Source organism: Equus asinus, chromosome 3, assembly GCF_041296235.1.
Source record: "Equus asinus isolate D_3611 breed Donkey chromosome 3, EquAss-T2T_v2, whole genome shotgun sequence".
Lineage (NCBI taxonomy): Eukaryota > Metazoa > Chordata > Mammalia > Perissodactyla > Equidae > Equus > Equus asinus.
Genome location: NC_091792.1, coordinates 123346011 through 123367947, shown reverse-complemented (window position 1 = coordinate 123367947; position 21937 = coordinate 123346011). Strand labels below are relative to the sequence as shown.

General features: G+C 39.0%; 1 protein-coding gene across 1 annotated transcript; it reads right to left on the bottom strand.

Moving 5' to 3' along the window:
* Positions 1-1008: 1008 nt before the first annotated feature.
* On the bottom strand, positions 1009-15908 carry CNGA1 (cyclic nucleotide gated channel subunit alpha 1). Its single transcript, XM_014857097.3, has 8 exons — positions 15791-15908; positions 14932-15048; positions 13938-14000; positions 7905-7946; positions 7704-7814; positions 6346-6453; positions 4287-4393; positions 1009-2993 (listed from the first exon to the last, which is right to left on the bottom strand). Exons 1-8 carry the CDS (start codon positions 15895-15897, stop codon positions 1588-1590), a joined length of 2061 nt encoding a protein of 686 aa, XP_014712583.1. The 5' UTR covers positions 15898-15908; the 3' UTR covers positions 1009-1587.
* Positions 15909-21937: the final 6029 nt, after the last annotated feature.

Below are 21937 nucleotides of genomic sequence, written 5' to 3'. Positions count from 1 at the left end.
AGCCAGCCCTGAGCCAGGTGTGTGACCCTCACTCCCTCCTATCTTACCAAATCTGCCTAATAGGAGTAGCCAGCAAGCCTTTTACAGTGTCTTAGACATTTTTATAACAGGCAAGAAAGAGCACAAAGACAAAGAATAAAATGCAGGTGAAGGAGAAGGAATAAGAAGAATAAGAAAAAAAGAGAGGAAAAAGAGCATTTGTCTCAGGCAGAAACCATGTTACATATAACTCACTGCCCACCCACTCCAGGACTAGCCACTTCCTCTGTAGTGAGGAAATACTTGCCTGCTGATATTAAAGAGATAGGCAAAATACAGAAAGGAAACATAGGATTGCAAAGACAATGTATAGTTCAATAGATATTCTATTCGAGGAGTAGAATAAATTGGCATACACTGATTGAGGTCTGTACAAATACCTGAAATGTCAAATTAATAAGAAGCCATATTAAGTCACGTTATTATAGGCAGGAATAGAAATCTTGTGTCAATTCCAGAAAGCTGTGTTGAGAAGAATTTTTGAACCATATCTGGGTTCAGCAGTAGAGAGTTGTATGATTGATGAGTCATGTCTTCCACAACCACGCTCCCGTCATATAGTTCCCTTTTCTAGAACCATCCTCCCATTAATTCCTTCCTGGTTCTCTAGATAGGTGCTTCTCAAGCTTTACTGTGGGTATGAATCACCTAGGGGTCTTGCTAAAATGCAGATTCAGAAACAGTAGTTAGGGCCTGAGACTCTGAATTTCTAAGAAGCTCCCAAGTGATACCCATGCAGGTCCATAGAACCCTCAGGTCTCCTTTTTTAACATTACACCAATTTCCTTTGTTAATCACTCATCAATATTATTACCTTTCTCTCTTTTTTTATTGCTGGCCAGTCAGAAAAGTAAATAGTAGCCACTGATGTCAGGTTTCAATTATCAGAGAATTTTAAAAATTTATTATAAAAGATTCCTACAACATATTTTCAATGTTATATATTTTATATATAACATATACGCGTATACTTGTATAGTAAAGTCTGATTTGTCGCGCTTTTATCAATAAGAAGTTTCTCTCAAGCACCCTTCATAAGTCTTAGAGTACAAGGGTTAATGTCCTTAAAAAGACCCTGAAGCTCTACAACTTCCTAAATCCCTACTAAATTATCAAATAAATAATAATCGCTATCGTTTTAGAATTTATTTTACTTTATTGCATTCTAATTCCTTTTAAATAGTACCCTGACCATGATGTACATGGTAATTCCCAGTCAGTGATGTAAATGACCTGAAAGTGAGGGATCCTTGTTCACTTTTATAAACATTATTCCATGAAGCGAGCATAGGCGAAAAAATCAGAGGATATAGATACTGACAAGTTAATCAGTTTATAGCTTTGCACATTATCCATCATGGAAAGTCCTAACACACAATGATTCTTTAATCATAGTGCCCCACGAGTAAGTGTGTGGGCCTTGTGCCCTGCACCAAAGCACATTTCCCTTATGGAAAAATTCCCCAGCAGAAGCTTCCTCTTCCAACTTACAGTTGCCCTAATCACATCACCAAAAGGATCATGAGGCATGTCTTTATAGCCAGCTTTTCAGTCCTGCGTAGAGTCTGTGGGCCCACTTTCAGCTTCAATAGCTGAAAACTCTGTGTCAATAAGTGGTTTCAGAAATGTCTCAACCTTAGTTAGTCTTTGCTTCAGTTTTTGCTGCATTGACTCATACTCAGCCAGGATTCGAGCAAACCTTGTTTGCAGGAGGTCTACTGACCCCTCCATTCGCGTGACCTTCTCTTCAAGATCTTTAGGATCACTTCCAGCATTTGCAATATTTATATCAAGTAGACCATCTTTCATCAAGATTTGCTTCCCTTTCTCTTCTAGCATACCTTTGGCATCTGGGTACTCAGTTAGAGCCTCCATGAGGTCGTCTTTTGACAGACAGAACAGATCTGAGTAGCCAATGCTTTTAATATTGGCCGTTCTTCGATTGCCAGCTTTGCTGCCTTTAATGTTAAGGATGCTGATCTCACCAAAGTAGCTGCCATCACTCAATACCACAAACTGAGTGATTCCATCATCTGCCACCACAGCCAGTTTGCCTTCCTTAATGATATACATCTCTCGTCCAATATCCCCTTTCTTGCAAATGTAATCTCCAGGACTGTAGACTTGGGGTTGTAATTTCAAGACCAACTCCACCAACAGACCAGCTTCACAGTCAGCAAAAATGCGCACCTTTTTTAACGTGTCTAAGTGAACACTGATGGCAATCTCTGCTCTTAGTTTATCAGGTAGATACTTTAAGACTTCTCTCTCATCAACTGTTTTTTTGTTGGTCCACAGATAGTCGAACCATTTAATAACTCTCTTTTCCATATCTTTGCTTACATTTCGGAAATGCATATATTGCTTGATGGCATCAATTCTTGCTTGAAATTCTGCTCTGGCTGCATTCATGTTGGAAATCATGGAACCTATGTTACCAACAATGGTAGCAAAAATTAATACTCCAATTAAGAAATCAACCACCACAAAGACATACTCAGAATCCCTCACTGGAGGTGGTGTTTCACCAATGGTGGTCAAAGTCAGTGTAGACCAGTAAAGGCTGTATACATATTTTCTAGCCAAACGGCCAAATTCAGGATCATTAACATCAGGATAGACCCATGTATCATTTCCAAATCCAATAGCTTTGGAAATAGAATAGTACACACATGCATTCCAGTGGATAATGATGATGATGTACATAACGAGGTTAGAAATCCTGAAGATGTTTGGGTAGTTTGTCCTTGTTTCTGTTCTCTGGAAGAACTCAAACATACGAGAGATCCTTAACAGTCTGTTTAACCTAATTTCTGGATAGTTCCACCCCAGCTTAAAATACAGCACATCAGTTGGTACCATTGATAGAACATCAAGTTTAAATTGCAAGTTTGATTTATATTTCTCTATGAGTTTAAGTTCTTCCTTCACCAGCAGTCCTTGTTCTAAATAACCTAAAATAGAAAAAGAAAAGTCAATTTAATGTTTTTCCTTTTTATGCCGTTGTGAATTTTTCTGAAGTAACTCTCAATGAACTTTGTTGAGTTGAAAACAAGAATTCACTTTCAATAAATATTCTTTTAGCAATGTAGTAAGAAATGAGTACCAATCAACATATGGCTGTGGAAAATATTCTTTTGCAGGAATAAAAATCTTTATAGGTGCAAAAGTGAGAAATTATATGCAATGTATGTATACAAATCTCTCTAGAACCAGTATCCCTATCCAGGCAAAACCATTCCTTTTATGAACAGTGTTCTTGGAAAGTTTCCTGAACACCCTAGCACTGGGCCTAATGCCTCACACCACCCTCTTGTCAGAATCCCAGCCCCACCCTTGAAGCTTGGGTGCCTGCCTTGCTGTCTAACTATTATGCATAATCTTGCCTTGCCCCTTCAATGTGAAGCATAAGTGTTCATTGAGCCTGCATTTTCATCTCTCCTTCTTGACCCTTGGCTTCCTTAGACATCTGGGATCTTCTCTTCTCTTACGCTGCTACCATAGGCCTTGTGCATTAAACCCAGAATTTCAGCACTCTAATACATTACACTAGGGAATTTGTTCCTCCTTCTATACTGGCTACCAGAGCTGCAAATAGGACAGAACAACTGGAGCATTTCTCCAGCGCACTGATATTTAGAGAATGTCCCTATTTTACATAATGATTCTTAAAAGCTATACTCCATGTACAATGGTTACATTTGCATGTGGAGGGCAGAGTAGAAACAATGAACTTATTATACCTACTTAATAAGCATACTTCAAGTAGAAGCTATAAGATCCTGCTCCCTGGTCAATAATGCCTCACCACGGACCACAAAGTTCAGTTAAGGGTATGTTTCCTGTTTCTTATAAATGTTCTAGTACAGCTCTGCTGGGTACAATGACATTTTTCCCCATGCCTCTTCAAAGTATCTCTCTGTTAGGAAGCAATTACCCTTTCCCCACAGAGCTGGCAGACTATTTCTGCTCTCTCTATTCTTTTCACCTGGCATAAACTCAATGAACAGGATAAAGGAGAAAAGCTACCAATCCACATTCAAAAGGTTGCCTAGTAACGTCCTTCTGCATCAGGTGCAGTGGCCTGAGCCTGTGGGTGGGTATATGGTACTCTTGCTTTCAACTGTGCCTTTTCTTCTAAAACAGGTTTTTGTGAGTTCATTTTGAAGAATACTTGAATTAGAAATTTTCAAATTATAGCGATAAAAGCCTGAAATTGCAAAATATCCAAAATTGAACATATTTACCTGTCCTTGTTCGAACAAACATATCGAGAAGATAAATAACATCTGATAAGTAATCAAAAATGAGCCAATATTCTAGGTAATCAGACTGAAGTTCATCAAAACATGCTCTGTAAAAGAAAAATTCGTTTAAATTAAATAAAGTGGGGGCCAATTTAGGTAAAAGTCCTCTTTCTATAATTTTTTTATTGACGTATGATTGACATATAATAGCCTATTAGTTTTAGGTATACAACACAGTAATTCAACATTTATATACATTATGAAATGGTCATCATGATAAGTCTAGTTACCATCTGTCATCATACAAAGTTATTATAATATGACTGACTATATTACCTATGCTGTTCATTACATCCCTGTGACATTTATTTTATATCTAAAGTTTGTACCCTTAATCTCCTTCACCTATTTCACCCGGCCCTCCAATACCTCCCCTTTTGGTATCCATGAGTTTGTTTCCTTTGTCTATGAATCTGTTTCTGTTTATTTTTGTATGTTCATTGATGTTTTTTAGATTCCACATATAAATGAAATCATACAGCATTTGTCTTTCTCTGTCTGACTTATTTCACTGAGCATTATACCTTCTAGGTCCTTACATGTTGTTGCAAACGACAAGATTTCATTCTTTTTTATGGGTGAGTGATATTCCAGTATATGTGTGTGTGTGTACCACATTTTCTTTATACATTCATCTACCAGTGGACACTCAGGTTGCTTCCATATCTTGGCTATTGTAAATAATGTTACAATGAACATAGGTGTGCATACATCTCTTGGAATTACTATTCTTAGCAATATTTTTTAGACCAGTTTCCTCAGGCAAGGACAACAAATGCAAAAATAAACAAATGGAGCTACATCAAACTAAAAAGCTCTTGCACAGTGAAAGAAACCATCAATAAAACGAAAAGGCAACCAACTGAATGAGAGAAGATATTGGAAATCATGCATCTGATAAGGAGTTAATATCCAAAATAAAAAGAACTTACACAACTTAATATCAAAAAAACCCAAACAACCCAATTAAAAAGGAGCAGAGGACTTGAATAGACATTTTTCCAAAGAAGACATTCAGATGGCCAATAGGCAAGTGAAAAGATACTCAACATCACTAATTGCCAGGGAAATGCAAATCAAAACCACAATGAGATACCACTTCACACCTGTCAGAATGGCTATTATCATAGAGACAGAAAATAAAAAATGTTGGCGAGAGTGGAGAAAAGGGAACTCTCGTACAGTGTTGCTGGGAATGTAAATTGGTGCAGCCGCTATGGAAAATAATATAAAGTTTCCTCAAGAAATTAAAAAGAGAACTTCCACATGATTCAGCAATTCGACTTCCGGGTATTTACCCAAAGAAAACAAAAACTCTTTGTTATCATGATGAGAAGTATAACATGCTAAGGTCCTTAGAGTCCATTTGATCAACCACGGCTTTCCCGAATCTTTCCAAGTGGTTCAATTTAGTTTTCTGACACTTCTGAATTCCAACATTATTTCCTTTATATTAGTTGGCTTTCTTAAGAATAAATGGTCTCAAGCTAAGGTCAAAATATGTTGGATGTAACACATTAATAAACAGTTTCATATTGACTATCTGTAGCCAAAATGCCTCAGGAAATTGCATGTGGTCCTGGATGGCTGAGATGTTTACTGTCGAAAAGACAGGGAACTACAGTTCTATAGAAATCACTTGGGAAACACATCTTGCTCTCGAACCACCTAGATCCTTGATATTTTTCCACTCTTGGCAATATTTTTTCTTGTAGGTCAAAGGAAATATAAAGGTTCTCCCAAAGTTCTAGTTAAATGATTGAGCAACCAAAAGTTTAAAAGTTTCCCTCCATCCCCCATCCCAGTACTAGATTCCCAAGTATACTGGGAACCAAGCACCTGCTCCTGATCTTAGGAAACCCACTGGAAATAATGTAGCCTCTCTTTACAACCTGTGGTGGAGAAAGGAGGGATGTCCTGAAGAGCTCTAGGTCAAACTATTTAGTCAGTTAACTTAGAAACTAGAAGTGGGCCAATATACACAAACATATATAAACACCTTGCAATAACCATAGTCCAGTTGTACATCACTGGTAAGGTGATGCAAAACAGCCAGTTATAATATGTGTTTCCCGCCGGATCAATAACCATGACTTCTTTCTTCTCCCTAGCAGCAATTAGAAATAAAGGGAAAGGTTATCAAGAAACAAGAACATTTTTATTTTACATAGCAAATATGGGTATGCCCATCACCCACAATTAACAAAATAGAAGTAAGCTGAAGAAGCCCACTCTACAGCGGGAAAAGCAGCTTGGCATAAGTGCACTCGTCATAAGTAACTAGTGAGGAATAGATGGATAGTTAAATTGCTTAGTCTTACACTAAACCATGTATTCAACTTTTATTAAAGCCTTTGTTTTACTGTGATGCTGGCGACACTTCTACCACTCCAGCTATAAAGAGAGAATCATGGCTTAGATCATGCCAAACTCTGGGTATCCCACAGCCCACTTAGGTAGGTTCTGGGTGGTGGAATAATGGTGGCTTTGCCACTCCCCCACCAGGTAACAAAACAACTAGGAGGGGAGGGGAAATTCACGGATTCTTTCTCATCTGTGTGGAAAGAATATACCACAATCTAATAAAAAGTGCTTGTTCCTAAGCATGTATGAAGCATTAAGAGAGGCAACAGAAGGCAAGAGGGAGGGAGGAAGAAAATATATGGTCAAATGGAAATTTAAAAAAATTTTCGGGTGTTGAGACTATATTTCTAAAGACTTTTCCCTTGACACAAACTTCAACAACTTTCTAACAGGCACAAATAATTGAACCACTGTGTGGTAAAGAGTTTTCTTTAAGTAAGTTTAGAAAACAATTTTCCCTTTAATAAAATGTAAAAAGGTAGCTTTGCAAATATCACTCAGCCTTACCCTCGTGAAAGTCTAACTCTCAAATGTTTGTTTTAAAAAGGATATTTCAAATGACCGATGTCTGGAAAGCATTTGCACTGCTTTCAAAATTAGGCGTGGCTTTTGCAATGGGACTTGTTTACTTTGTAGTACTTATACAGTATTTATGACTCAAAAATGTTAATCACATTATTAAATTTCTATTTCAGTTAAAAAAATTGACGGTAAGATCTTAAGAACCCAATTCTCCTTGGAACCTAAATATCTGCCAGTGGTAAGTTTATCTTGACCAGTGCTTGGTGAGAGTGAAAATTCTTGATGGGAAAACTAAGAATAAGGCTACTGTTGCTCATTTTAAGAAAATTAGAAAAAAGTTTTAATTTACATTTGATAATTTATTTAGGCTTTACACAGGGCCTTTTTACTATAAAGTTTCAGGAAATTAACCCTGCATCCAAAACCTATCACAAATTCATTTCTAATTTTAATGCTAATAAAAATACTTACTCTTCTTTCTTTTCCTGGCCTTTCTCCTCTTTCTTTTTCTTCTCTTTGTCCTTTTCTTTCTTCTTTTTCTTCTCTGGGTCCTTTTTATTTTCATTCTTATCATCTAACTTGCTGAAAAAGTGAGAGATGTAGTTAGTAGCAAAATACAAAAATGTTGTGAGCAGGAAAATGTGGGATCATTCATGCCAAAGTCTAACTTACCTCTTTTTTTCTTTTTTCTTTTTCTTTTTTTCTTTTGGTTCTCTAAAGAAGAAACAATATCTCTGTCACATAACCAAATTACATTCTGACTTCCATGCATATTTATTTTCCTCCCCATTGAGCAAGAATTCTCAAAGACCGCCCCTAGGCTCAGAAACCAGAAATCCAGTCTCCTAATGGAGAGTTCTACAAAAAATGGACATGTGGGCCAGCCCAGTGGTGTAGCAGTTAAGTTTGCATGCTCCACTTAGCGGCCCAGGGTTCACTGGTTCAGATCCAGGGTGCAGACCTACACACCACTTATCAAGCCATGCTGTGGCAGGCATCCTGCATATAAAGTAGAGGAAGATGGGCATGGATGTTAGCTCAGGGCCAATCTTCCTCAGCAAAAGAGGAGGATTGGTGGCAGATGTTAGCTCAGGGCTAATCTTCCTCAAAAAAAAAAAATGTACGTGCACTCAGATAATAAAACAAACAAAAATTCCTGGATTAGTGCATGTGGAAAACTGAAGAAAATGGAGGTGGATAAAGGCATGAACCCAAGGAGAGAAATGTAAGAAACAAAAGCTCCTAAAAGAGTGCATTTTCAAACTCTCAACATATGCAAAAAAATAGTTTCTATAATATGTTTCCTGATGTTATTTATATCTATCCTTGAATAACAGCTTTGAGAATTTCAAGAAAATGTCATCAATTTTCTTTTTTTAATGGTCTTGTGTGTTTTTTTTTTTGGTGAAGAAGATTGGCTCTGAGCTAACATCTGTTGGTAATCCTCCTCTTTTTGCTTGACAACAATTGTCCCTGAGCTAACATCCGAGCCAATCTTCCTCTATTTTGTATGTGGGAGGGTGCCACAGCATGGCTTGATTGAGTGGTGTGTAGGTCCGTGCCCAGGATCTGACCCCATGAACCCCAGGCCGCAGAAGCAGAGCATGTGAACTTAGCCACTATGACACTGGGCTGGCCCCCCCATCAGTTTTCTTTAGAGGAGTAATCTTGACTGAAGCAGTATTTTATGAGTAGTCAAAAAGCTCTGTGATGACACAGTGAAATCCTTACTCTTAGAATCATTCACTGGATTTGAGATCACCTTTTTCTCTATATAAATTTCTTCTTGAATGGAGATTATGTGATTAGAGGCTTCTTTCTATGACTGGCTTTCTCATCAGCAGAGAAATGGAGTCTGCAGTCAGACAGATCTAAGGTCATAGCAGACTGCCACTGTTGGCTCGGATGTCTTGGGAAAATTTACTATTCAGACTTGAAAGAACAGGCATCACTCTATCACTAGGATCGTCAGAGAAGGCTGTTAAAGGGAGACAGGTCTAAACTCAGGCCTCAAAGTATGGGTAAGAGTTGGAGTTGGAGAGGCAGAAAAGAAGAGAGAGGGTGTTAAAGGGAGAGAAATTTTTAGGTGCAAATGTACAAACGAATGACCCAGCAGAAGTGGAAAGCTGTTATTGAGGAGAAGTGGGAGATAGAATTGACAAGTGAGATAAGGCTGGGCATCTAAAGTTGTCATGTACAAATGGGAACAGAACACAGAGTTGGAAAGGGAGAATTTATTGCTATCAGAGCACATTCCTGTGATAGAGGATTTCACACCCTAGCATAGATCCTGGGAGATGGCGCTGACACACTGCTTGGATGGCTCTTGGACGTTCAGAAAAGATGACGGCCCACACTGAGTGAAATAGAAATTACAAAATGCCATGACAGATGGGAGAGGAAGGCATCAAAAAGACTCAGAGAAGTGGTATGCAAAAGTGGATACACTACACAAGGAAGATAGCCCTCCAACTGATTATGTTCCCCAAGAAGACTCAGGAGATGCAAAAGTGGTAAGGAATGTGCTGGTGAGAGGGGCAACAGCATAACTGGAAGTAGTGCTATCCTTGGTAGGCCAGGGCCAATGATGAGAAATACTGGTACAGAACTGGGTTCCCCAAGAGCAATAGGGATGACAGGATCTAGAATAACAGAGACGAGTGGCATGCTGACCCATCAGAAGAGAAATGGGTCCCATAATTGTAATTTGAAGTAAGGTAAGCATAGTAGTAGGGGTAGCGGGCTTAACCCATAGAGAGCTATGGAAGAGGTTAATAGAACATTGTATTTCTTCATAGATGGGTATCCAGGTGCCTTGTTAGGGTATTGTTTAACATACACAATCAAAACAAATCAGGACTGGATGATCTTACCCAATAAAAAGTCACAACCGCTTGAACAGTTTCTAAACCTGAGCCAGTTCTCAGAAATGAAACCATTGACTGGAAGAGAAGCCAAGCTCCCATAAAGAAGGACTCTGCAACACCATAATAAGCATATTCTGTAATAATTTCCCAGTCTTTCCCCACAACAAAACCTATGGTCATTTACTTGGGTAACTGTACCCTGAGGCAAAAAGAATACCCAGATACATTAAAGACTTTTTGGTACAGGACCCTAGCTGATATTTAGACTCTGGGATTGAAGCATCATCACACCCCCCTATTAAAGTGGGGGGCATATGATAGCCTGGAAATAATAGCCTGTATGATACATGACTTTTGGGACATCCACTGGGTCTACAGGCCCACCTTGTTGTCATTTCCCCAGTTCCTCAAAGTAAAAGTGGAATGTATATATTTAGTCATTAGAAAAACCCTCATCCTCACCAGTTGCTTGGCTTGTGGAGCAAGAGTTATCATAGTAGGGAGAACCAAGCGAAAAGCCTAAAACTGCCTCTTACTTGCTGGCCAAAAACAATATTGGTCCTGGCCAGAAAAGAAAATGCAATCCTTAAAGACCTAACGCATGCAGAGGTGATGGTCCCCATCAATACCCCCATTTAACTCAATGTCTGGCCCCTATAAAAACTAGATGGATTTTGATGGCAGTAGACTACCGCAAAATCAGCCATGTAGCAGCCCCAATTGCAGCTGCTGTGCCAGATGTGGAAAACGATGCACTCACCGGATCTATACCATATACCTAAGGCTCTGGGTCAGTCATGGTGAATGTGTTATTTTTCCTCACTGTCAGTGAAGAGGATCAGAAACCATTTGTATTCACACTGGATGGAAAACAGTACACATTTACAGTCTTTTCAGGGCTAAGTTAATTCTCCTGCCCACTGTCATGACATAGTCTAGAGGGACCTGGACCATGTAGACATTCCTCAGAACATCACGTTGGTCCACCACATCTGTATCAATGACAGTACATTAATCAGGCCCTGAAAGAGGATTATCTAACCATGGGACAGAAAATGAGTGCCTACTGTGAGCTGGATTCTGTCAGAACTACCAAGTCATAAGGTTAGACAGCAATCTATTATATGATGTAGTGTTGTATCTGGGCTTGAGCATGAACCAGAGGGCATTAGTAAGCTGCCTAAACAGGTGGCTCAGCACTCTCTCTCCATGTCATCTACCACTGCTGCATCAGCACTTATCCCTCAATTCCCACCTATGGCCATATGTGGGGTCTTTTAGGAACAACTGTTGGAGCATGGTCTACAGATGGGTCAGCTTGGCATCTGGATGCAAGCCAAAATGGGCTATGTTTACACCATAGCCATACTTAGAAGTGGCCTTCAAAGACAGGGGTGAGGTTAATCTTCCCAACGTCACAGCTTCAAGCAGTTCACGTCATCTACTTTATGTGGAAAAAGAAATGGCCGAAATTAAGAATATATAAGGACTTGTAGGTAGTCCCAAAACCTTGGCTGGTTTGTCAGGGACCTGAAGGAAAGAGACTGAAAGATCAGGAAAAATAGATCTGGAGAACAGGCAGACTGAGTGGACTTATGGGCATGAGCACAAAATTTGAAAATATTTGTATTCCATGTTAATGCTCATCCAATAGCATGCACCATGGAGAAGGCACAAAACAACCAAGTAGACAGAATGACTCAACCAGCTGACAGAGCCAGTTTCTGTCATCAGCATCCCTAATGCTTGCACAATGTAGGTATTAATGGAGCAACCATGGTGGCAGAGATGGAGGCTATAAATGCACCTAAGACATGGGTTCCCATTCACCAAGGTGGTCTAGCTGCTGTTGCTGAATGTCGAGCCTACCAATTATAGAGACCAATGCTATGACTTCAATATAGCATCATTACTTGAGGAAAGCAGTCAGTCACTTGATGGCAAGTTAATTACATTGGATCCCTTCCACCATGGAAGAAGCATCAAATATCTTGATTTGAATCAATATATATTGTGGGTACTAATTTGCTATTTTTGCCACAGGGCTTTGACCAGTGCTACTATCCAGGAGCTTATATAGTGTGATGCACTAACACAGAAAACTGCACAACTTCACTTTGGACCAAGGGACTCACTTTGCAGCCAAGGAGATGTGGCATTGGATACTGACTGCAGGATCCAATGGCCTTATCATATGCTGTACCACTCAGAAGCTGCTGACCTGATAGAGTTATGGAGTGACCTTTTGAAAGCACAGCTGAGGTGCTGTCTTGGATTTGATACCCAAGGAAGACGAGGTGCCATCCTCCAGGATACTGTATATATGCTAAATCAATGACCCTTTATGCTCTAGACCTATACAGAATGCATAGGCCTGGGAACCAAGGAGTCTAAGTAGGAGTGACCCACAGAGAGAATGTATGCGTCCCATGCCTGCAGCTTTAAGCTTTAAGCTTCCCATCTAGAGATCCTGGTTTCCAGAGGGGTCACACTTCTGCCAGGGAACATACAGCCCAATTAAACATTAAGCTATGACCACTCCCCAGCCACTTTGAGCCCCTCATGCCACAAAACCTATCAGCAAGGAAGGCAGTCATCATAATGGCAAAAGTAATGGATGTAGATCATCAGAAGTAGATAGTGCCGCTGTTACACAATGCGGGGAAGGAAAATATATTTGGCACCCAGGTGACCCACTGTGGTGTTTTTTGGTATTCCCTAGCCCAGTTTTAGTAGTAAATAGTAAGTACAATAGCTATGATTCGAGAAGGGCATGGTAAGCAGGGCCTCATATCCTTCAGGGATGAGCGTCTGTATCACTCATTCTACCAGGGAAGTCATCTAGACCAGCAGAAGTGCCAGCCAAGGGTGAGAGGACTCTAGAATGAGTAGGAAAGGAGGGGTGAGGAATTTCAGTTGACGCCTCAAGACTAGCTGCAGCTGTCAGGGACTTTATTTGATCCCGTTAACCTTCCTCTTATCAGCTTCCCCAGGAAAAAAGAACAAGCGTCTTGGAGGAGGGAGTCCCAAATGGCGTGAATTTTCTATAGGAAGAAAGTGGATCTGAGCAGTGCAAGAGCTATGCTATATGGATGCAGTTGTGCACACGACTCAGGCACTCATTCCCCACCCGCCAAGAGTGTTGGTTGCTGACAGCTCACAGTTTCCATCTCCCTTGGCTGGCCTTGGCTGGCGGAAGCTACCGTGCTCAAAGTTATACTCCCTTTCCTAGGTGCAGCCCTCATCCAGTGATGTGCATGGGCGCAGGCCCAGTCCTGTTGCCTAACTGTGGGACAACTCTGAAGGACCAACTCTGCTCCAGAGCTCCCCATGGCATCACATGGCATCCCAACCCTCTCTAGTCTCTGAAGTTCAACTTTTCCCTCTGCCCATTCCTGCTCCCCAACTCCCTTCTAGGTACTGTTCCTGAGAGCACTCCCCATAAACCTCTGCACACAAACCCCCATCTCAGAGACTGTCTCCCGGGAAACTTGACCTAAGACACATTGGCTCGGAATGGAAAGGATTAGTAATATTTCATTTATTTTTGTCAGCCACTCTATCCACAAGGAGGGGCAACTGCATGTACACTATAGACAAGGATTTTCTACATGTATTCAAATAAACGAATAAATAAATAAATACTACTTTTAATATGGGTAGCTACATTTTTCAGAAATAAATAACCAAACAAAAAATAATACAATATCATTGGCATTTTATTAGATAGAATTTATCCAATAAATATCTGCTCTATAACAGATTCAAATATGTTCCTACCTTTTCACTGGTTTGCTTTAAAAACAAAGCTTTGGTTTTCTATTGTAAATATACTTACTGGTCCTTATTGCTGCTGTTGTTAACATTGAAAAGTGCAATGGCACCAGGCAGGTACTGCTCCCTGGGAAATGAAAAAGTACAGTGAAATCATAATAGTCACCATCTGCATAATGTCCATGGTAAGCAAATAGTCTTAAAGAACAAACTCTTTCCAGTTTCTACTCATTACTAATGATTGCCTAGACAACTTTTGAAAATATAGAGCCTTCCTGAAACATGAGTTGCTGATTATCAGTGCCATGAACCAAAGGGATTAGTAAACCCCTATTGACCAACGTCCACACCAAGAATTCACATCCTTCTTGGCGCTGAGTGATCCAACTTGGATGCTACTAACTCTCAGCAAGAAACGTAAGATTTAGATTGTCAGGGAAGACAGGAAGGGAGAAAAAGACTAATAAAAACAATGGACAAGCTGGCGGTCAGTGAGAAGAGAAATAGGAGGAGAAAAAGTAAATTTTTCCATAGGATGGGAATCACTGATCCACACCAACACCACACAACTTCCACACCCTTAGAGTCCCATGTCTGAAGTTTCCATGACTCTTTATTTCCTGCTAAGGATGTTTAGCTTTCCTCTTCTAGCTACTCACTCCAGTGCTCTACTTCCCTGAAAGTAGGGTCAGGTGGCATGGAGCATTTTAGAGAATGACAGCCCACTCCTCTCACATACAATTGCTTCAGGACCCTGGAAGAAGGATCAGAAAGGAGGAAAGCAGAGAGGACTGGGGCATGAGTTTCTTAAGGGACAGACAAGGGTCTCAGGGAAAAACGTTCAGCAAGAGTGTTCATGACTTGGAGCCCCATGGCCATGAAGGAGCATCAGGCAGTGGCAATTTCCAACAGGTGTAGCAAGTTACTCCCAAGACCCTGCATAGTGGCCAGGTAGCAGGAGCAATTGCCAAGCCCACTAAATAGAGGAATAGAATACCTTTCTCTCATCTAAATAATAGTTTAAAAACAGATATGGAGGGATAGATCATACTGCTCACCTCTGTGATGGTTGTCCCCTACTGTGTGAATTCTTTCTAAAGGAATCCCCTGCAGGGGGGTTTTCGTTCTCTGATTCTTCAAACATAGAGGCACTGTCATCATCATCGGAAAAGGAGCTGTGGTCCAATAGGAGGGAGAGATGAATTAGATCAATATTTGAAACTGTTGCAGAGGAACATTTCTCCTTAGGAGGACTGTTGCCTCATCTCTTCTGCTTCCCCCTCAAACTAACGCATGTAACAATTTTTAATTAGAGTGAAATGAGAACTGTACAGAATACACAGTATTAGATAGAGTATATGCATAATTCAGTAAAATGCATGTAATTAAGAAACTACTTTCTAGGTCTTCCATATTTCATTTGTTTGATACATTAGTTAATGTTAATATTTATCAAGCGGAAAGTATGCTATCTGTGCTTTAGGTCATATCGTACAGTTGTATGAACTAACTTGTAATAACATAAAATAAGTTCAACCACATTTATACACATTCTATTCATTTATAGGGTAACCACTTTATACTTTTAAAACATGTCAACGTTTCACACTCTATTTTTTTTTCACATTTATCGACGGCAATGTTATCCCTTTAAGATTTGAAATGTCCCATGAGGAAAGGTCTTGCCAGCGACTAAGGAAGTGTTTGGCATAGGTGCTTCTAAATAATACCCACAATAATATCTATGTTCATTTTGTTAGATAAGTTATGCTGTTCCAAAGTATAAACAAATTCACTAAATTAAAGAAATTACAAAGTTCAAAGCTACAAATTAAAAGTTAAACTGAAATTAAATCTAGTTAAATTTAAGAACTGTGGCTGGTATTAAAAAACAGATGAAAAAATCCATGGATTTACCTGCATGCTCCATTTTCCATCCTTCTTATTTCCTTTTCAATATCTGGTACAATCACATTGGGAATATTTACAAAAGAATGCTGTGTATTGATAATATTTTTCTTCATGGTTAGTTTAATATCTGGGCAAAAAGAAGTCTTATTAGTAGGAAGACTTTTTATATATTTACCTATATAACCAAAAGTTTTGCTCAACATTTATTCTAAGTTTTATTTCCAGTTATATGTAGGAATTATTCTTTAATACAATACAGACTTGATCTGAGCCCCTAATCACCACTAGTCAGTATTTTCCATACTTTTTTAAATTCAAGAATATACTAGAGGTATAGAACTTTTTTTTTTAATTTTGGATTTACCTCAGCTTTGAAATATTCAGGCAATGTAAGCGTAGAACAAAACTAGAGGGACCTCACACATCAAACAAGTAACAGCAAAAACTGGTAAAATAAAATACTAAAATGGGTGTGATCAGCTGTGAATTTCTACAGGCATTTAGAAAAGAAAGGTCTTGAGTGGCAGTCAAACTTTGGAGTGAATGAGGATGCGACTGGTCCACATTTTTAGCAAGTCCCCCTAAATTATTCTGAACCATATAGTGCTCAGCTTCCGGTGCAACCAGCTTGGGAATCGAAGAACGAAGAGATCCTAAATTGCCTCAAGTACGTCCGACCCGGAGGCGGGTTCAAGCCCAATTTCACGCTCTTTGAGTTCAAGGTGAATGGCGCGCTGCACACAGCTCTTCGCCTTCCTGCAGGAGGCTCAGCCCGTGCTGGTGATGACGCCGCTGCGCTCATGACCGACCCCAAGTTCATCACTTGGTCACCAGTGTGCCGCATCAACAACATCGGGAACTTCGAGAAGTTCCTAGTGGGCCCGGACTGTGTGCCTGTGCGCACATACAGCCGCCGCTGTCTGACCTTCGACATGGAGCCCGACGGGGAAGTCCTGCTGTCCGAGGGGCCCAGCTGTGCCTAGGACGCCCCCTCTGGGGATTTCATCCGTGACGCTGTTTCCTCTAAACCTGCATGGAGCAAATGCCTGAGGTCCAGGAAAATCCCCGGAGATGGGCACTGGGTGTCCATCCCAGCCTCCTCTCTCCCAGAACCAAGGCTCCTCGCTAATAAAGTGCTGGATGTCAGCAGAAAAGACAAACAATAAACATAGGATCTGGTCACAGGTGCCAAGAACATGCCATAGTTTACCAGCTCTTGTCTTGAAGGTTCCGTGCCATCCTGCTGGTGAAGACCCAAGGAAGACCAACGTGCTGCGAGGATGACCTCAGGATGCTGGCCAACTTCAACACCTCCCATAACTCCACTTTGTCCTGGATGGTTGGTCATCTACCCATCCCTCCCCGTCCCCCCACAACACCCACACCCAGCCTGCACTCCCTCCCCGGTTTTCATTATATGGCTTGGGGATTTTTCCTTTTGTTATTTTTCTGCCACTAATTTCCCGGTTTGGGTGGGAAACTTGCCTTTCTTATTAAGAAAATAGAAAACCAAAAACCAAAAAAAGGAAGAAAAAGAGGAAATCATTTGGTGTGGGGAAATATGTAAAATACATTTCATTTCTTGTAGTAAAATAAAGAATGAGTTTCATTTCATAAAGTATTAAATCTTTGAGTGAAGATAGCGATAAATAATGCTCTTTGTTTCATCCTAGTTTTCAAACAGCTAATGAAAATAACTAGCAGCCTGTAGTCGGTAAATAGTAAAGAGAGAATTTTTGTGATGTTTGTTAATGAATGTACATATATTTTAAAATATAATTAAAGCAATTTCTACTAAGAAATAATAGCTTTTTAGGAAGAGAATTGCTTCATTGGCTCCTTTTTAGCATCAGAATGGATGTGACTATTCTGGTTGTATTTACAGCATGCCAACTTCCTATTGTCATCAACGAACACTCTCTCTGAGAGACATCATGCCTTATACTAGGAAGGGAAGAATATATGACTATTTCATCCATCACAACATAGAAAAAATTATGTGAGTAAAAGATTAAATAAAGACAGAAAATATTATCCAATATTTCAGAACAAACCAAGCCTAGCTTTCCTTGGACCTGAAGAAAAAGAGAATCACTTCCCTTCGCTTATAATTTCTTCTTGGACTAAGTGTTCTACATAGGAAAAAACTTCTTGTATTACACAATCACTTTTTTCATACATAATCACTCTAGGGAAAAAACAGAAAACATAAATAGAAAAATAAAGATACTCAAAATTTCACTCCAGATTTTGTAGTTATTTATCACCATATTTTCCCCACTGCTTTTCTGGTTTCCTTTTTCACATTTAAATTTTCTTTTTTGTTTGTTTTTGGTGAGAAAGATTGGCCCTGAGCTAAGATCTGTTGCCAGTCTTCCTTTTTTTTCTCCCCAAAGCCCCAGTACATAGTCGTATATGCTAGTTGTAAGTCCTGATAGTTCTTCTATGTGGGATGCCGTCACAGCCTGGCTTGATAAGTGGTGCATAGGTCTGCACCCGGGATCTGAACCGGCCACCAAAGCAGAGCATGCAAACTTAACCACGATGCCACTGGGCCAGCCGCTCACAATTAAATTTTAATCTACCTCAACTTTACTTTGGTGTAAGGTGTGAGGTAGGGATTTAACTGTATATTTTCTGAATGGCTAACCAATATTCTAAATAGCACTTAATCAATAATAAAAAGTGCACCTTTTCCCTACTGATTTAAAATGTCATCATCCTGAACCTGCCTTGTCAACTATGGAGATTTTGATAGAGTTTGCATTAAAATCATAGAATAAGTTGGGAGATTATTTTCGTTTATGTTTTTGAAAAAGTTAGTACATACAGTTCTTGCATTTTTACTAATTCCTAGATGTTTTGTATTTTGGTTTCCATTGTCATTAGGATAGTTTCCCTTGATATATTTTAAATCATTGCTTTTGCTATGTCACAAAATTATTTTTGTTTATTTTTAAACCAGACACATTAACTCGCCTTTACAAAAATTATTTTTAATAGTTTTTCTGTTAAATAATTTCTGTTTTCAGTAGTACACTCATATTACTTACACAAAATTATCTTCTTTCCTCTTTTTTGAGAAGTATTTAACTTTGATGTCTAATTACCTTAACTAAAAATTCCAGAATATAAGAAATACCAGTGGCGATATTCTGATATCAAAACTATCTTAGCAGATACCTAGTGTGGTTCTTGGCTTTATAAGAATGTTTTTAGAGTCTTACTGTTAAGCATAGTATTGACTGTTGGTTTGAAAGAGATGCTTGATTCATGTTAAGGACGTCTCCATTTATTCCTATTTTACCAATTTTTTTAGAATTAGACATTGGAATGAATGTTGATTTTTATTAAAAGCTCTCTTGTTTTACAGAAATAATAATATTTTTCCTTCTATTTTTCCTATTAAAATGATGACCTATATTAATAAATTATTTCCATAGTTATGGAATAAATTTTTCTTGATTGTGGTAAGTTCTTCTTTTCATATGCTATTGGATCCTAGCTGCTAATATTTTATTTTGAATTTTTTACCTTAAAAATTTTTGCCTTGTATCAGAAGGTAAAATTATCTGTAGTTTGAGAAAGAGTTTTTAGTAGTAATTGTTTATTTTTTTCATATAATTTTCAACTCTTTTGGTATCATAGGATTGTTAACAAGACATTTGAAAAGAACCAAAAGAGTCTTCCTTTAGAGAATTCATTGCTTTGCTAGTTTTTCTAAACATGAATCTTTAAATCAAAATTTATGGATCAAAGAGAAACAATTGCTTTTAGAAAATAAGTTACAGCACTGATCACTTAAGTGAGGATAAAAAAAACTTCCCAAACATAAAGCAAACCAAATGATTGAGAAAATCTTACAGATAATTCAGGCAAAATTATTTGTAACATGAACTATGAATGCCCAGGAAGCAGTCTATTCTATTGTTTGACATCAGGCTCTGACGTGGGTTCAAAATTTGGCTCTACCACTTACTAGCTGAATGAACTCAAGTGAGTTTTTTAACCTTACTGAACATCAGTTTTCACATCTGTAAAATCAGCATAATAATATCTATTTCATACCAAATAGCAGAAAAGAGATGCTGTGCACCCCCCACACAAACCCACACATACAAACATAATTACCTATGTAGCAGTGGTTCTCTAAAGTTAGTATGAATGATAGCTGTGAAGGTTGTTTAACGTGCTGATTCCAGGGCCCTGCTCTCAGAGTATGAATGAAGTATGATGTGGGGCACGTTGATCTACAATCTTACCAAGCACCACAAGTAATTCTGTTTCAAACAGTTCCTGAATCACACATAAAGAAACATTACTCTATGCTATTGGCCCTTGTGCACTACCTCAATCATGTCTGTATTTCTGAATACAGTAGTGGGAGAGATAAAATAATGCTCAGGAAAAGCTTCGAGGTTGCTGTTACCTCTCTGACATTTCAGATCTACATGTCTGAAAACTGTAGGATCAGATCTCAAAGACAAAACACACAAACGGCTATTATAACAAAAAGTCAATTTCACAACTTAGGATGAGAAATATGATTTAAATTGAAAAACAATCGATGAAATTCACTATATTAATAGAAAAAAGGAGAAAAACCATATGATCACTTCAAAAGATGTAGAAAAAGCATTTGACAAAATTCAGCCCCTATTCATAATAAAAACTCATAGCAAACAAGGAATAGAACTCAACCTGATAAAGAACATGTACAAAAAACCTACAGCTAACATCATACTTAGTGATGAAAAACTGAACGTGTTCTCCCTAAAGTCGAGAACAAGGCAAGGCAATTCTAGAGTACATTCAACATTTCAGCAGGGTACTGGAGGTCCCAGCCCTTGCAGTAAGCCAAATAGAAAGAAAGAAAAGGCATCCACATTGGAAAGAAGTACATCTTTACTTGCAGATGACATGATAGCATATGTAGACAACACTAAAGAATCTACAAAAAATATTAGGACAAATAAGTGAACTTAGCAAGTTCACAGGACAAAAAGGCAATGTAAAAATTAATTTTATTTCTGTATGTTAGCAAAGAATAATTGGAAAATGAAATGAAAATGAAAAATATGCATACCAAGTGATTAATGTCTACGTCAAACTCAGTAAAAAAAATGCCACGTACAAAGTTCTCTTCCAGATGCTGTGAGAAAGAAGCCCAAATATGACTATGGCCCCAAAGAGGTTACAGCTAGTAGTAGGGAACAAGACAAGAGCACCACACTGAACAAATGGCTTGGGATTCATAAAGAGAACTAAAATAAGGACTTATAATTGTTAATCACCTCTTTAATTTCCGAGATTATCCTTTCTTTGTTTCAAAATTAGTGGACATTGTAATAGTGTTATATTATGAGAAAAATATGATAGCTGGAATAACAGATATTTTTAAAATTCTAGGGGATTTTTAAAAAAGGAAAGAAAAGAGGGGCCGGCCCCGTGGCCTAGTGCTCAAGTTCGGCGTGCTTTGTTTTGGCAGCCTGGGTTCCATTCTTGGGAGCAGACCTACACCACTCATTGGCAGCCATGCCCTGGCAATAACCTAGAAACAAAATAGAGGAAAATTGGCAACAGGTGTTAGCTCAGGGCAAATCTTTCTCAGGAAAAAAAAAGGAAAGGAAACAAAAATGCTTTTCAGCTAGACAATGAAGAGAAGTTCATAAGGAAGATGGCACAGTAGAGACGCATGATTTAAATTAGGGTTCAATCAGAAAAATGGCCAAATCAGATGGTTCAATAGAGAGAATTTAATACAGAGAATTAATAACAAAGGTGTTGGGAAAACCTAAAGAGGAAAAGTGAAAAAACTCAGAGATGAGCAATAACAGGGCGCTGTTCCCACCCCTAGCGAGGAGACATAGAGGGCAGAGGGAGCTTACTAGAGCCTAAGGCCAGGGCTGCAGGCTGGAAGATGGGGAAATGCTACCGGAAGCAAAGAATGAGTGGGAGAAATGGCTTCACCTCTTCTCTGCCCTCCATCTTCCACTAGTGCCTCCCAGTGGCCCAACCCAAAACAAAGCAGTGGAGCCTGGGAATGATAGGTTTCAGGGAAGAGTGGGCAAGGATCTAACAGCAAATAGAAAATGCATGGGTGGGACTTAACAAGCAGAAATGGGCTGGTGAAAAGACCTTTCTTTCTTAAAG

Coding starts and splice junctions, on each gene's coding strand:
- CNGA1 (XM_014857097.3), bottom strand. CDS start 15,897: ATGAAGAAAAATATTATCAATACACAGCATTCTTTTGTAAATATTCCC. Junction 14,001..14,931: donor AGGGGACAACCATCACAGAG/GTGAGCAGTATG, acceptor TTCATTTCCCAG/GGAGCAGTACCTGCCTGGTG. Junction 4,394..6,345: donor TGGACTATGGTTATTGCAAG/GTGTTTATATAT, acceptor TTTCTTTTACAG/AGCATGTTTTGATGAACTTC.